This window comes from Myripristis murdjan, chromosome 19 (genome assembly GCF_902150065.1).
Source record: "Myripristis murdjan chromosome 19, fMyrMur1.1, whole genome shotgun sequence".
In the NCBI taxonomy this organism is placed as follows: Eukaryota; Metazoa; Chordata; class Actinopteri; order Holocentriformes; family Holocentridae; genus Myripristis; species Myripristis murdjan.
The window spans coordinates 3,059,171-3,075,720 of record NC_043998.1 but is presented as its reverse complement, the minus strand read 5'-3'; the positions used below and the strand labels follow the sequence as shown (position 1 = coordinate 3,075,720).

The window sequence follows — 16,550 nt, the reverse complement described above, 5'->3', positions numbered from 1 at the left end:
GGCCTGACACTCTTATCTTCCTATGAACTCTGTGTTGTGTTTGTGGATGACGATGATGATGATGAATGAGACAAGGTTTCTGTCTAAATAAAAGGTCCCAAAACAAATATGCATGGAAAAACTGCAAAACCTGAGCAGAAATCGGGGATGGATTATTGGTGAATCTAACCTGTTGAAGATGGGTATATTTTTATATTTTACATGTTTTATCATTTGAGTTTTATCAACAGGACCAGAACAACAGGTCTTTAACCACTGGCTCTTTGGTTAATGCTCTTTACCCGGCTTTTAGTGGCACAAGGGCTCTATTATCTATCTATCTATCTATCTATCTATCTATCTATCTATCTATCTATCCATCTATCTATCCGTCATTTATCATCTATCTGGATAGATAGATAGAAAGACAGATAGATAGATAGATAGATAGATAGATAGATAGATAGATAATTATATAACAGCAGTTCCTCTGTTTAGTGTGCACGTTTTGTTTTGTTTTTTATTTCACACTTGCTTTGACAATGTAGTCTGTTTCCCATGCCAATAAAGCCCTTTGAACTGAACTGAGCTGAATTGAAATGAAAATTGAGAGAGAGAGAGAGAGAGAGAGAGAGAGAGAGAGAGAGAGAGACCCAATTGATGCTTTGGTAAAATTGCTCTTGTAACTTTCATGCCAATCCAGCACGTTTGAATTGAATTGAACTGAATTGAGAGAGAGAGAGAGAGAGAGAGAGAGAGAGAGAGAGAGAGAGAGAGAGAGGGCGGGGGCTGTATGTCCTTAAGTGCCCTCTGATTGGCTGTCACTGAGGAAGCCACGCCCACGCCGCCCCGCAGCACGCCGGCTGTCTGTCCCCGTCGAGACAGTTGTTACAAACTGCCAGCCTGACAGACTTGAAAACGGGCCATTTTCTCGACCTTTCTGTTGTTTAAAAGTTAAACCTTTGAGTTGCTGTTGTCTCTCACAGTGTCACCCAACAGCACAGGCATGGTGTTGAAGTCGGAGGACGGAGTTGGTAAGTTCCCTGACCTGGTGTAGTTTACTAAAGCGGCGACCTTAAGCTAAAACCGTGTTAGCAGCAAAGTTAACGTTAGCTATCACTACTAACCTGGCGAAGAAACTTTGCTAGCCAGTACTGACATCATACCAGGTATATTATGAATGTTTTAGCATTTGAGTTTCATTAACAGGACCAGAGCAACAGGTCTTAACCATTGGTGGTGGTGTTAACTTTGCCCGGCTTTTAGTGGCACAACAGCTCCATTATAATTTATTTGGATTGAGGCCAGGTCATATGGGGTTTTGTGCTTACTGCGCAACACTTCATAATACATGCGTCTATAAATACCTTGAAAGCGCCCATTGATTAGTTATAAATGAAGGAGTTACTTCAGAGAGAGGCTGCAGCTCTTTACCCACTTGTCCCACTAGTGGCCAAAGGACAGTAGTGGGAGCTTGTTTATGAAATACAGCCACAAAAGGCCAACACAGATTCTACACAATCAGCTGTTATATACTGGCTTTAATTAGATGGCATTTCTCTCAAGGCAGTGCATTTAGATTAGACACAGAGCTACTACAACCAAGGCAGTCAGCTCTCCTCCACACCTGCACCAGCTTTCTCCCCACCCTTTTCTCTCACTTGTCACATTACTTAAAGTCATTTTCTTTTCTGTCAGGGCAAATCTCGCTCTCATTCCTCACTCTCAATTTGTTTTTTTGTGCCTGTTCTGTTTATTAGACTTAACAGAGCTCAAAACACTGCATGATTGCGGTCAGTCACCAGGGAGCTTACCATAACCACATGATTATATCATTCTGCTGAGCTTGTTGTCCTGGGGGCAGTGAACATTTAAGTAGATAAATATTGCCTTGTGAACAGATCCTACACTGGCTAGCAGGGCCTTTAAAAGTCTTTATCCTTCATACAGATATTTGTGGTGCTATCATGGCTGAAGTCCATCGCCTGGGGTCCTGAATCAGCTGCCTGCTGGAGAGAGGGGAGGGGGGATAATAGATCCGCTGACATGAGGGAGAGGTGTTGTTGGTGTGTATGCTTGTGAATGAGCAAGCATGTTTTTGTTTTGGGCCGAACATGTGATGAGCAGGAATGGAAAAATGAAGAGACAGTGGGTTGTTGTTTAGCAGTTGGTCATTCATTAAATCTGTGTCTGCACTTGATTCCTGTTAGTGTTGACGTCTTCGTCCCCAGAGAGGTGAGTCAACCACACGTTCACCATTGACCATTCACACCCTGCGCTCATCTCTTGGCCATAAAGTTTTGGCCACAGTCTGTTCACCAGTTTCTCTTTCGTGTCTGTCCCGCTCTCTCTCTCGGACAGTCACGTCCACGTGGGGGAGCCTGTGTATGATGCTCGGAGAGGGAGGGAGGGAGGAGTCAGGAGGGACAGAGGGAGGGGGAGAGAGATGAGAGTTCAAGGGTTTTTCCCCCACTCTGGTAGCAGTCATTTAGGCTGAGCACCTCTCTCCTCTTACACATCCATCAACACACACTCATCCTCTCTTTGGTGTAGCTGTAGGCCTGCCCCCCTCCTTCTATCTGCCTTTCCCCTCTCTCCTTCTCCTCTCTGGTGGAGAGTGAGCACTTGAGGATTAAGAAGCAGGGCGACTGGGCTAAAGGACCTCCAGATTGGGATTGGGATTGGGATTGGAGGGCAGTGCACAGGCTGGACTGGATTACTGCTGCACTATTTGAGGCACTCGACTGACTGTAAGAAGCTGAAATTTGTTTGGAGTGGGACCTGTGGATGCTGCAACTGGATCTAGAATTGAACCCTGAACATTAGATTTACAAAGTCGGTGCAAGCGGGACACTACACTGGGACCACTGCTGATGGGAGACTGGTGGTGGATCCTCTCTGCAAGCAGAAGTTCTCACTGGTATAATGATGACGCACATGTGTAGGCGTAGAGTGTTGCAGAACTTCTGCAAAATCCTATCTGATTGTGTCTGTGTGTACGTGAGCTTGCGTCTGTGTGTGTCGTCATGTCTTCCTTAGATACCGTATGACACCCGGAAACCGGGGCTGAACATACGGTAATTGCTGATAGAGTAATACTCACAGTCTGGGGTTCCATGTAGTTTTTCATTGTGACATTGTGGTCTTCAATGGATGCAATGTGTTACATAATACTCATCAAGCTTAGAGATGAGAGGCAAAAGAAGGATAGAGAGTGAAGGTTAGGCCTAGATGTTTGTTGCCCTTATACAAACACACACTCTAAGTGACCTGTAGACTATGTACTGCAGATAGAAGTCACCAGTTACGTTATAATGTGTGTTTGTGTGTCTTTGTGCTTGTGTGAGAGAGGATATGATTATTTCATAAGCTAGCATAAATCCATTGGCCCTTATCCTCTCTTGATGAAATGCCAGGGATAGGAAGTGTGTGTGTGTGTGTGCATATTTCATTGTCTCACTACTCACAATGGTGTTTTATTCTTGTCACCAGGTTTATAATGGGAGTAGCTCCGGCCTACTTAAACCTCTCTCTCTGGGCGGTGTGTGTGTGTGTGTGTGTGCAGTATGGAAATGATATGTGGATCTGGGGCTGTGGCACCTGTCACACCACCATGGACTTGGATTTGCCTTGTACGTGGTCTATTATGCCTATTATGACACTTGACAAAGACTTGAAATGTCTTAAATGATGATTTAAATTAAAGTCCCTCAAAAGTCATTGAACACAATTGATTTCTGTTTTAGAGAGCTTAAAATGGTGACATCTATTGTGTGTTGTTACTTTAGTGAGAAATCATCAGCCTAGTCATGCAGACTTAAACTGCCAACAGGAATACAACTTTTCTGTAAATTTTCATATTCCTTTAAGTTGCAGTGTTGGTTTAATGTTCCATTCTAACTGACATTAAAATGGTCTTAAAAATAGTAAAGTTCAACTTGATGAAACTTGAAACTTGCACTTTTTTAATCAACTGGTTTCCATCCACTGGACCTTGTTAACTTTGTCAAGTGAAATTGAACACTTTACTGGAATCCCTCAGCATGTGCTCTTCTAATGAGGACTGAAATAGCCTGACACAGAGCAGCCTGATCTGACTCTGTGTGATTCCTTGTTATTTGGCTCATTTGTGCCCTTCACTCACCTTTGTCAATTGTTAAAATGTCTCTATGGCTTAGAAAGTAGCCACAGCAGAAGTTTTTTAGTCATCATGCAGTCAAGAAGAACAGCAAATATGGTACAAATTGTGAAACTGTGATGAAAATCTTTGCAAGCTGGATTCAAACATACAACATCAGAGATACTTTACATGTGACTCAGCCCTCCAATGAAGCAAGATACTTTCCTCTCTGTTGTTTGTAACTGGCATTTTGAATCTCTCTCTTCTCTATTTTTGTGGCTCTCAAGTTCTGTCAGCCACTGACTGACATGTGGTTTCCCTCCTTCCCTTATCGTTCTCCTGCAGATGTTGTTGAGAAAATTGTCTCCGTCTGCACACTTGAACCTCTGTTCTATCACAGGGGACACTCAGCAGTGTATGGTTAAGAAGGGTGTGAATGTGCGCTGGGTGGAGGGGGCATGCATGTGAGAGCCCCACCTAACAGACACAGTGGATATCAGGGTGTGAAATGAAAATGTACAAAATGGTAACAGTCAAATTTTGGTAACAGTCAAAATCAAGTTAGAAAAAAAGCTACTGGATTTTGCTTTGATAAAAGGGGAAAAGCAAAGTCCTCGTTTTCCATATGTCTCTACCAACTTAACGAATGCATACATAGTTATTCTTATTTTTTTTTTCACAGAAGAATTCAGTCTCACTCTGCAGAGAAATTTCCTCTCCTATGCACAGTCCTCTTTAGGCCAGTGTATATAGAGGTATAGTGTATATTAAAGTCATCTTATTTGCCAAAATTGGACTTCCATAAGTATCGCATAGCTTTATTCCTCTACAAATGGGCTTGGTTTGAAACAAGTACCAAAAACAACAACAACAAAAACAAAAACCTGCTTAGGGTTAAGCTTCAAGGTTTTGAGCTGTGATGTTGTTTAGTCTGCTCTGAGTGAAGACATTTTTATTCTTCACGTGGCATTTAAAGTAGCTCCTTGTTACAATTACTATTTTTGTTGGGCAATTATGAATAACAAGTATGAGTGGAAATCTTCAGAATTAGCATCATTTTCTTCCCTTTCATTGGTTTTGCTATCAGGGTCAAAAATCCTGATGTGTCTGGCAGGCATTTTCATCCTCTGCTTGGTGGGGATGGTGGGGGTATCATTTTGATGGATGAGGGGTTGTGTTGCTATAGTGACCCAGAGCACTGGGATTCTCAGGTCTCTCTCCCTCTTTTGTGTGTGTGTGTGTGTGTGTGTGTGTGTGTGTGTGTGTGTGTGTGTGTGTGTGTGTGTGTGTGTGTGTGTGTGTGTGTGTGTGTGTGTGTGATCCATGTATTGTGGTGTTAACTGTACTTCTCTCCTCCTCTCTCTTCAGTGCCTGATGACCTCAGCCCAGAGGAGAGACAAGAGCTGGAGAGCATCCGCCGCAGGAAACAAGAGCTACTGCATGACATACAAGTAATACAGACACGCACATGCACACACATTCACACACACTCACACACAGCCAGTAGAAAGAGGAGAGATTATTCCTCTTCTTCAGTCATGGATGTATCAAACATTTCATCAGGGGAGGAACTTTTATGGATTTGTTTTCCAGGCCTGCTTTTCAAGTCGCTGCAGCCATATTTATTTCAACTGATTATTGTTATTTTACCTTGTGCAAGGTTTGTCTGGGGGCACTGCACTTTTAATTGTGTAATTTAAGGTGTAACCTCTTTCTTCAGTGATAAAATGTACTCTATGGGCTGCTATGAAAAAGAGTGACACAACAGATCCCAAGAGTGAGGCCCTATGCCTCCCTAGAGCTTTTCCATCTGTAACCTTCTTTGTCTTATTATGAATATTGCTTTTTTTTTAAAATCAGAATATTTCTGACTGGGGAATTACAAGAATGGCAAAATGCTACATTGTTTTTCTTTTGCACTTTCCCTCATTGTCTGCAAATGCACATTGCATTGTTGAGCCAGTTGCCCTTCTTTTTCTTGTTGTCCTTGGGTAGATTTCTGTCTCAATGTCTAGACCAGTATGCCGTGTGTGTGTGTGTGTGTGTGTGTCTGTGTGTGTGTGTGTGTGTGTTGGGCTGGGGGGTAGGGGGAAGAGGAGTATGACCACCAAAGCGTTACTGTACGCATTCGTGACAGATGATCCTCTTTGTGTGTGTGTGTGTGTGTGTGTGTGTGTGTATGGGGGGTGGAGATACTAGACTTCATATATGTGTCTGTCTGTCCTCCAGTCGTCTCTGCCTGGGGGGGGGGGCAAGTTAGCTCCCTACCTCCGTTTCCCCTCCAAACCTAAATAAATTAACCAGGACTTGCCTGCCTTAGGCAACAAACACATCATCCCCTCCCAGCATGCAGTGTGTGTGTATGTGTGTGTGTGTGTGTGTGTGTCTGTCTGTCTAAGAGAATAAATGGGAGTCAATATAAGGATTTCTCCTTGTTCTACAGGATCTTGTTTGTGTTGGTTTATAATAGGGTTAGACTGATAAATGGGTTTTTTCAATATATCTGGCCAATATTGGCCTTTTAGTAAAAATCGCTCACATATCTTCATTTTACTGGTGATTTGATGGGAGTTCCTCTCTGGCAAAGAAAAAGCTTGTAAAACAGTTAAAATTCATTTTTTTTCCCCATTTTATTGATTTATTTAATTGTTCAGTAATTGTTTTTGTAATTTTATTCATGAGGTGTTCTTCTGTCCCAGAGATTCTTCTACCATTCAGTAGGTGGAGCGGGTCAGTCTCTCTTAAACAGCTGCTAGCCCTTAAAGAATGTCAACAGCCGGGTTTCAGTGTAGTTTCAGGATCACATGATGTTCTAGGTGAAGGGTAGACCAGACCTCTGGCACTGCACTGCCGAGCTAAGCACACACACTTTCATCATTTCTTCAGTACAAGTGGGTACAACTTCAGTACAAGTTCAGAACAAAGGTTGAGAGGATGGCAGGCACAGATTGAGCAAGGTGCAGTGTGGTTTACTCTCATAAAGTGCTGTGTCAGAATAAAATGGGATAGTGGGTCAGTGAGTGTTTTGGCAGGAAAGTGGGAGGATTTCATAATTAAATATTGACATAAAAATATTGGAATCAGCCTTCAAAAGGTCCTATCGGTTGAACCATAGCTTGTAACTCTGCCTTAAAGGACTATGCTAATGACTTTGCATGTTTAGCCTAATATCTACAGGATGTAGGCTATATATGTAACGATTCTGCTGTTTTAGAACTACAATATCATTTTTTGTACTTTTTACCCAGCCGTTGGTTTTGATTCATTTCACTATGATATGAATATTAACTTTCAGAGCCTTCAAACTTTCTCCACACTAATATTGCATTGTTGTGATCTAAAATGTGGGTAAATTGTAGTAAACAGACTAAAAATTCAAAATCACTGGCATGGTCCTTTAAGGTGAGTCTGTATATGAGAAATGCATCAGTCAGAAAGACAGATATCCAACACGCATACACACACACACACACACACACACACACACACACACGTGCAGTAGTGCTGGACAGTAATGAAATAGATTGATGCCGTTTATCGGTGGGGTTGACTCTTGTTCCCCTATTGTTTCTCCTACGGCCGCCCTGTCCTGCCCTGGGGGGCTGATGGGTAATGAGCCATGAAATATTCCAGTAATGATGACAGAGGACCGTGTTAGTTTGGAGGGGACGCCGCCATGGAAACCCATTAGGAGGGGTGGGGGGTCCAGTCCATGCCACCAAAGTATTTACTTTAGGTGGCAGTCAAGGCTGATGCAGCCTGCTTTGCATCAACTTTCTCTCTGTCTCTCTCTCTTTCTCTCTCTCTCTCTCTCTCTCACACACACACACACACACACACACACACACACACACACACACACACACACACACACACACACACACACATACACACACACACACATGATCCGGACATTCTTTTTAAATGAAGGTCTCTCTAATCTGAGACCGGCCTATCCCATGAACCTCTCTTTCTCTTTCATGTTTATCTTAATCCATTTCCCCCCTCTTTTCTGCTGTGCCAACTGTTCCTCGTCTGTTTCTCCCCTGTGGTCGACACTGTTTCCTCCCATAGCCTTTCATTCTGCGCTGTGAAAAGCAGCTCCGTTAAGCCAATCAAAGCCTTTGATCCCATCTCCTTTCCAACGCGACACTTAGTGGACAGACTGGAGAGGGTATCAGAGGGGGAGTAAATCTGGGTCAGAGGAAGAGAGAAGGGTGGGGAGGAAAGGAGGGGAAGGGTGGTCGGCTCTGACCCCAGAACAGGTGCTACAGCTCCCAGAGAGGATTTTCTGCAGAGTGCGGCTGTTCCAGATAACTCCTGCCGAGAGGAAGAATGACTTGGTCTGAGAGAGAGTGAATCACTGCTGCACTTTTGGGTTTTACTGGGTCATCTCTTAGCAGGGTGTGTTCTTTTTTTTATTTGGCTGTGCTGGGCAGAAAGATGTGTCTGGACATCCATTCATAATGACATACAAACCACACACACACACACACACACACACACACACACAAACACACACACAGCGTATGCAGTTTGTGTTGACAAGATCAAAGTGTTGAGGCAAGAGTCAGACATCATAGAGAAGTCATAATGCCACACGTGTGTGTGCTTTTTTTGTTGAGTTTCTGTGTTTGCCCAGCAACCCAAAGAGTTTTTATCTCTCACACAAATTCTCAACCTTACTTTTCCTCCCCTCTCTACCTGTCCCATCCTGCTCTCCCTTTCTCCCACAATACCTTCCACCCATCTTCTCAGAGGCTGAAGGATGAGATAGCAGAAGTGACCAGTGAGATTGAAAACCTGGGCTTGACTGAAGAGAGGTAAAGTATCTCAGAGCCACGTCTTTGTCGGTGCACAGGCAGCCGTTGTCCACTCAGGCTTTGTCTTTCTCAGCAATGGAACAATTTGTCTTTTGAGGCCAACACTGATATGTGATATCTTTCCACCCATAACGGCTTAAAGAGTTATGAATTTTTGTAAGAATCAGTACAAATGCAGGTGCAGAACAGGTTCAACTTTTTACACAATCCTGTCTTAAGATAATTGTAAACAAAAAACATGTTCATTTTGTTCTGTTGCTAATTTGACAAATGTATTATGTATTGCAAATGTATTACACTTGACAAAAATGTCAATGTGCCAATGTAGAAAATATATAAGTAAAATTAAATAAAAAGTACAAGTCTTTTCAGACCGTTATTGATATAGCTTTTTAAAGACAATAACAGGCGATACCAGTAGTCTGTCAGTCAAACTAGTCTTACCAGGTGTGCATGGCCCTTTTACACAGAAATGGGTCACAAAGTCTCTCTATTTTTTTTTTTTTTTTTTTTTTTTTGAAATTAAACTACCAGTTGGCTATACAGGAAATGACTTTAGCTTTGATCACCCTGTTGGCATTTCTTTTGCCGGTACCAGCTGGAGGTTGCTTAGTAACTTTATCTTTTACACAGCCTACAGTAGCCTACAGTAGATGTTAACATGTCACACAAACTCAGTGAAAAAGTTCAAGTTCTCACAGCGTTGTCCTGGGTCCAAAAACTGAAGTTGCAATCCCACATTATCCCAAAACGAGCTCTCACTGTATTGTTCTGCCTGTGACTTATCACACAACCCTACGCCTTATGTGCGCCTCAGATTCAGCCAGCGGTCCGCCAACGGTCCACATACGGTACGTGTTCAGTGTGTAGCCAAGGCGTAAGAACAGAAGCTGCGGCCTTGTGGAAACACTGGTGTGTGTTTTTGTGGGCAGGGAGGGATCAGGGGGTCTGGACCAGGAGTCCAACTGAGGCTTTAGAGTCTAAAGCAGGTGAAAATACAGTTTAATTGGCTGGATTGGCAGTTAATTATGGTTGTTTGTGTCCTATTAAAGACAACAGTAATCTGTTCTGTTTGTAGGAAAAGTATGCAGAGAAATAAACAGGTGGCCATGGGCCGCAAGAAGTTCAACATGGACCCCAAAAAGGTGAGAATAAACTGCTATCCACATTATAGGCTTGCCTTAACTGAGGTAGGTATCGTTTCTTATTTCACTTCAAAATTGTTTGCTGAAGGTTAGACCAGGATGTATGATCTGATTGGCTGTTTCCCATCTCCCAGGGGATCAGATTTTTGATTGACAGCTCCCTGCTAAAGAACACCAGTGACGACATCGCCCAGTTCCTCTACAAGGGGGAGGGGCTTAATAAGACGGCTATTGGTGACTATCTCGGGGAGAGGTGAGTGCTCCTGCTGTTTATATCAAATATCATCATTTCTACTCTTGAGACAAAGAACAATGGATCCTGATGTTTTCTATCTGTGGTCTTTCTCTATAACTCAAGACTCTGTTTGCACATGTGCAGCAGGGGAAGCAAAGTGGGTCATATCAATATATCTGAGCTTATGGTGCATTAGGACATTTAAAACATCACCCACTGATGTGTGTTTTTGATCCGATTCATCACATCCCATATGTCTTTTGTTTGCCAAGCAGAGCTGTATTCAGTTGTTGATCCTCTGTTCTGTTGACTCACCCACTGCACTATGTGTTTGTGTTTGTGTATGTGGGGGTTTTTTATGTGGGATGGTGTGTGTTTTGCAGAGATGACTTCAACATTGAGGTTCTGCATGCCTTCGTGGAGCTGCACGAGTTCACAGACCTGAACCTGGTTCAGGCCCTCAGGCAGTTCCTCTGGAGCTTCAGGCTGCCGGGCGAAGCACAGAAAATCGACCGGATGATGGAGGCCTTCGCCCAGAGATACTGTCACTGTAACCCCGGAGTGTTTCAGAGCACAGGTGTGTGTCAGAGAGAGAGATTGACATCACTTCCAAAAATAGGGTTTCCGCTCCTAACTTTCAAAAAAAAAAAAAAATCTTACTCATGAGCATGTGGCTACTTCTAAATTTTTGGTAATTTTCATATTTTCACTTCAGTTGAAAGATTACATGGTTGTCTTTTGGTTGAGAAAATTGTCCAGTCTCTTGACATTTTCAAAACCCTTTCAAAACCTAGGGAGTAATGTAAAAAATCATACAAAGTATTTTCAGCAAAGTGATTGATTAAATGGATATATATAAGGAGGAGTCGGAAGTTGAAAAAATGTAGTTTTTTGCCCAAATTGCCCATTTCACAACATATATTCCCAGCCATATAGGCCTATACAAATGGCTGCTGAAAATACAGACTCAGTCACACAAACACATGGCAGGTAACTTAGGATGTTTTTACTAAGTTGATCAAGTTCATTTTAACCTGTAGGTATGGTACAGTTGTGCATCAATGGTGTAAAACTGGCCCCTGATAGCTGCTGTCAAGCCAGCCAGAAGTGGCTTCCGCTGAAATACCTTCCGCTTAACGTTCACAAACAATAACATTCTGCAGCTTAAATTGTCTACGAGTCTAATAAAGTACTCAGAAATACAGAGTTATTTGTGAAGGAGTGTATTTCTGTTCACTGCTAAGCTTTGTGTGCCTGTCCCATTAAAAATACACTAACTCATCATGTCTGTTGTTTTCCAGATACCTGTTATGTGTTGTCGTTTGCTGTGATCATGCTGAACACCAGTTTGCACAACCCCAATGTGAAGGACAAGCCCTCCGTTCAGAGATTCACCGCCATGAACAGAGGCATCAACGACGGAGGAGACCTGCCAGAGGAGCTGCTTAGGGTGAGAGGAGCTCAGTTTCTGACCCTGCAAACCTCCTTGGAGACAAGTTTCTAGTCTGTCTATCTAGTCTAATGGCCACTCCCTTGGTTATAATGTTTACAGTATAAGTGGACAGTAACAAAGTATTATGGATAGTTTATATTAGCAGTGATTCATTTGTTCCAAGGTAACAGAATTATGGGACAAAGCACTGAAGGCTTCATCTCCTTGAATCTTGAATCTTGATTTTAGTCTCAATCCATATCTGTGAACCAAACATATGTCACAATCTGCCACTGTTAATAATTTAAATATTTATCTGCTACTTTCCCTCCAACTTGGAATAAGTGAGCAGACACAACATTGGCTGCTGCAGGATTTGAACCTAATCACTTGGCCAACCTACATTCATACTTGGATGCTACCCAGTAATCCATATTATAACATTTTTAAATCCCTTTTTTTTTATCCTGTCTTTTCTGCAGAACCTGTATGAGAGCATCAAGAATGAGCCCTTCAAAATCCCAGAGGATGATGGGAATGACCTCACACACACCTTCTTCAACCCTGATCGAGAGGGCTGGCTGCTCAAGCTAGGTGTGTGTTTTCATTTCCATATCCTTAACTTGAACACAGCCAGTCTGGACCAGCGGGTCCCCTGCTGGCACATGATGAGCTGCAAGGCCCTCTAGTGGTCAGGAGCTGAAATTGCAGGTTTAAAATGAGGGGAGGCACTTTGACTGAAAGTTTTGGACATTCTGTTTTTGTGTTTTATCAGCCTCCATGCTTCCCAACATATTATGTTACATTATGGCAGATGGGTATGATAATGTCTGACTTTATTTTTTGACATTGTCCTTGTTTGTTTGTTTTTCATGGGTTTTGACTCCAGGAGGTATGTACTCTTAAAGTTTTAGCTCACTGCTTTGCCTCTAAGCCCGCTGCTGCCCTGCCTTACTCCCAATTGCTGTGTGCATTGGCTTCTTTATATCTTGCATCACAATTTCATTCACAACAATGAAATTGAGATTTTATTTTATTATTTTTTTTAATCCAATGGCACTTTACCCTGCATTGTCTGCTGATGAGCCCGTTTCACCATGGCCAATGAAATGATTTTACATCAGCTGCTAATGTCCCACTGACAAACCTCAGCTGTATCATCCAGTGAGCCTCTCTAATTTGCAAGCAAAGTGCTTTCTTTTTACTCTTCATTTGTGCCATCAGTGTGCTGCAAAGTGTCGCTGTCATAATATCAAGCCCAGTCCTGCTGCTTTTATAACTTTGAGGCTCCAAACTCCAACAGCTGAGCTTTTCTAATGGCTTACCTGCGAGGTCTGACCTGTACTCTCTCCTCAGGTGGACGAGTTAAGACCTGGAAGAGACGCTGGTTTATTCTCACTGATAACTGCCTTTACTACTTTGAATACACCACTGTGAGTAGTTGCTGTTTTGACTGCATGGCAGAGAGCAAAGACCTCTCTCTTAATATGTGGAGCTTAACTAAGAATGAAGATATAGTAGTTATATTCACATCATACCCATAATTCCTTTTCTCCCCTCTGCCCTCAAGGATAAGGAACCCAGAGGGATTATTCCTCTGGAGAATCTGAGCATCAGAGAAGTGGACGACTCCAAAAAGCCGGTAAACTCTCGTCTCTCTTCTCTTGCTGCCACTCTTGTTATTGATCTCCTCTGCTGTTTTTCATTAGCTTGGTTTCCATACAAGTATTGTTAATCAAATATAAAGTGTGATGAAAATGGCATTTAAAAAAAAAAAAAAAAATCTGATTTTGTCAGACATTACACAGTGACTAACACTGAAAACATAATGGTTGAATAGATAATTATGATGCAATGTCTGTAAAATATCTGCCCACCACAATCAGATATGCACATACATGCTGATGCATTAAGGGCCCATTGTGGTTGAAAGTCCATTAGTTGGTTTAACAGAATATCATCATCAAGTGCATCTTTGTTTTGGTCTGCTAACAGAATGAAATATATCCAAAATTATCTAACATAATAGAACAATAGAAACTTTTGTCACTGGTTATCAAGTCTTTGATTATAATGCTGTTTTCAAAGATTCTGCCGTGAGGAATCCTGCTTTTCCCCCCTCTCCATCCACCCCAATATCTAATTTATATTTTTTGCACATTTCAATAGTTTTGCTTGAAATGTTCTTGATAGTTGGATGGAAACAAAGCTGTGGACAAAGCTCATTTTCTCCTCCACAGCATTGGCTGAACCATGTTGCTTGTTGTGCTCTTCTTTCCCAGAATTGTTTTGAGCTCTTCATCCCCGACCACAAGGATCAGGTGATCAAGGCCTGCAAGACGGAGGCAGACGGCCGCGTTGTGGAGGGCAACCACACTTTCTACAGGATCTCCGCCCCAACCGCAGAAGAAAAGGACGAATGGATCAACAGCATCAAGTGAGTCACTGTTGTTGTTGTGCATGTTCATAACATCTTCCCTGTACACGACCAGTCAAGTTAGTCTAGGATAAATTTTTACCTAAGGAGTACATGTGATCCTGAATGTAAAAAATTAGGACCATACAAAGATAGAGCATAAAGGGATAGTGTAAAATGTTCAAGTAACAGAGTGTATTAATGAACAACATATTACATACATATTTATACTGTGGGTGCGCGGGTGTGTGTACTAAGGGGCATTTGTGTAATAGCACATAAAATCACACATGCCTAGTAGTTGCAAATGTCACTGTTTCATATTAAAGCTTTCCATTGATGAACCAGCTGGAGGCTTTTATTGTGAAGCAGCTACAGAGAATTCTATCTGTTTGCATGCAAGTAAAAAAAATGTAGTCTTAACAAACAGATATTTGGGGGTTTTGGGGGGCAAAATGTTAATTTTTTTAACTAAACTTAATGGTAGATTCTAATTTTTACTGGCACTTTGTATTTGTAAATAATTTTCCCAGTTCGTATACAGCTGTTTCCTGGAAGCGCTTTGCTCTGAAAACAGACTCTTGGTTGCTCACCTGTGCGGTCTCTCCCTCCCACAGAGCGGCTATAAGCAAAGACCCCTTCTATGAGATGCTGGCTGCCCGGAAAAAGAAGGTGTCCGCCCTGAAGGGACTGTAGATGATTCGGCGCGCAAGCAACAAGCAGTGGCTTAACTTATCAATGCAGCTAACAGGATGTGGACCTGCACTGTGTGGACCTGTACAACTGGACCTGGACCTGGACCTGGAGTGGGAATACTGATGGCTCCACTGGTGCTCCTTCTCTAGGGCTCACTGTTTGGACCCGGCACAGAGGACTGAGCTCCTCCTCTGCACTGTTGTGCCGTCAGCTCTTGAACTCAGACTCACAGTACTCTGTGGCCCAATGTGGAATGTGTCATTCCCCATCTGCTGATTAAATCTCTCAGTCATACGCCTATTATTATTATTATTATTTTTTTTTTTTTTACTTTTCTCAGAAGTCCCTGTCTGAGATTTCCACTGTTGCAGTACTGTCACAATGGTGCATCAAGAAAACTTTAGTTGTTGTGATCATTGAAATGTGTCTGCTTCACCTATGAGCCATTTCACACAGACTGAATGTTTTGTCTGAGCTTGTTACACAGCTCCTCCAGTGGCATGCAAGTTTCTTTGCATGCCGCATAGAGGAGCCAAATAAAATGTAATGTACTTTTGTTAAAGTAGCTACATACAAAAAAAAAAGGATGGCCGCCAACATTTGATAAAAGGCTTACTGAGAGACATGCGGAAAGATAAAATGCTGGACATTACGACTCATGCAGAACCACATCAAATAGTACAGAGTTTGATTCAAACACATTTCAAGATCTCCTCAGACTCTAATGCTTTCAGTTTGTTTACAAGCGGTCTCGTTGTTTGGAGCCAGTGTTTAGTTTCAGTTGCCAGATGTTTTTTTTTTTGTTTGTTTTGTTTTTTTAGGCCTTTGCTTTCTTACTGCTGTTTTGCTCTGTCAAAAGTCTGTTTATGGAAATTAAGGTAACGCACAGTTAAATATTTATTTATCCAGATTTCTTGTAATTTATCGTTTTGTCTCATTAAAAGTGTGCAAGCCAGTGTTACAGGCTGCTATGCTGTTGTTCATTTGACCTTGGTCATGAAGGGAACATCTTGAGGCTCTTTTGAAAAGATGCAGCAGCGATGGGTTTGTTTCTGCTGCTTCAAAAACTCAGGCAGATGGTTTAATATCTCACCTGAACCACAACTTAACCACAAGAATCAGAAGAATGTGCAACCAGAGGGACTTGAGTCTCTGCAGACAATGTGCTACTACAGATGTACTACATACTGTTACTCAATACCGACACCACTGAACTGGCAGCTTTCAGGTATCAACATATTAGTCCTACATGTATAAACATTTTTTAATCAATCTTTTGCACACTAGTTGTAGACACATGATTTTTCCCATAATATTATTTCCAGCTTCTGCTATCCAAATTAAAAAAAAAAAAAATCAAGTCTCCTCATGTTCTGCCAATCAATCACCAAAAAGTTATCTTGAAAGCTCAGAAACAAAACCTAGAGCCCCTGGCAAGAATGGCTAACTGTTTTATTTTAATATTTTAATAGCAGCAACAATCAATGAATTATCGGTGGCTTTTACTTGTTCTCAATACCACTGCAGTTAAAATGTGCCGTGCATTTTGGAAAACACTCTCCAAAATACACTTTTCAGACCAAGTCTTGCGTACTGACATTGTTTGTGAACATTATCTATTGAAAATTCCTCAATACATTTTGAAACACATTTCTTAAAACAACTGTGGCCAAATGTTGGAATATTTTGAAACATAACTATGTA

At 42.0% G+C, this 16,550-nt stretch overlaps 1 protein-coding gene across 3 annotated transcripts; it reads left to right on the top strand.

The window, feature by feature from the left end:
• The first annotated feature begins 821 nt into the window (after window positions 1-821).
• Window positions 822-15,807, top strand: LOC115377750 (cytohesin-1-like). 3 transcript variants are annotated; one of them, XM_030077739.1, is made up of 13 exons: window positions 822-1,013; window positions 2,190-2,214; window positions 5,468-5,550; window positions 8,858-8,922; window positions 10,001-10,067; window positions 10,202-10,320; window positions 10,686-10,879; window positions 11,604-11,752; window positions 12,217-12,329; window positions 13,089-13,167; window positions 13,305-13,376; window positions 14,017-14,171; window positions 14,768-15,807. In XM_030077739.1, exons 5-13 carry the CDS (start codon window positions 10,008-10,010, stop codon window positions 14,844-14,846), a joined length of 1,020 nt encoding a protein of 339 aa, XP_029933599.1. In that variant the 5' UTR covers window positions 822-1,013; window positions 2,190-2,214; window positions 5,468-5,550; window positions 8,858-8,922; window positions 10,001-10,007; the 3' UTR covers window positions 14,847-15,807. The 3 variants fall into 3 exon arrangements, with proteins under 3 accessions (XP_029933599.1, XP_029933598.1, XP_029933600.1); XM_030077738.1 differs by lacking the exon at window positions 2,190-2,214 and having other exon boundaries at window positions 12,217-12,328; window positions 13,091-13,167; XM_030077740.1 differs by lacking the exons at window positions 822-1,013; window positions 2,190-2,214 and adding an exon at window positions 2,613-2,899.
• The last annotated feature ends 743 nt before the right edge of the window (window positions 15,808-16,550 follow it).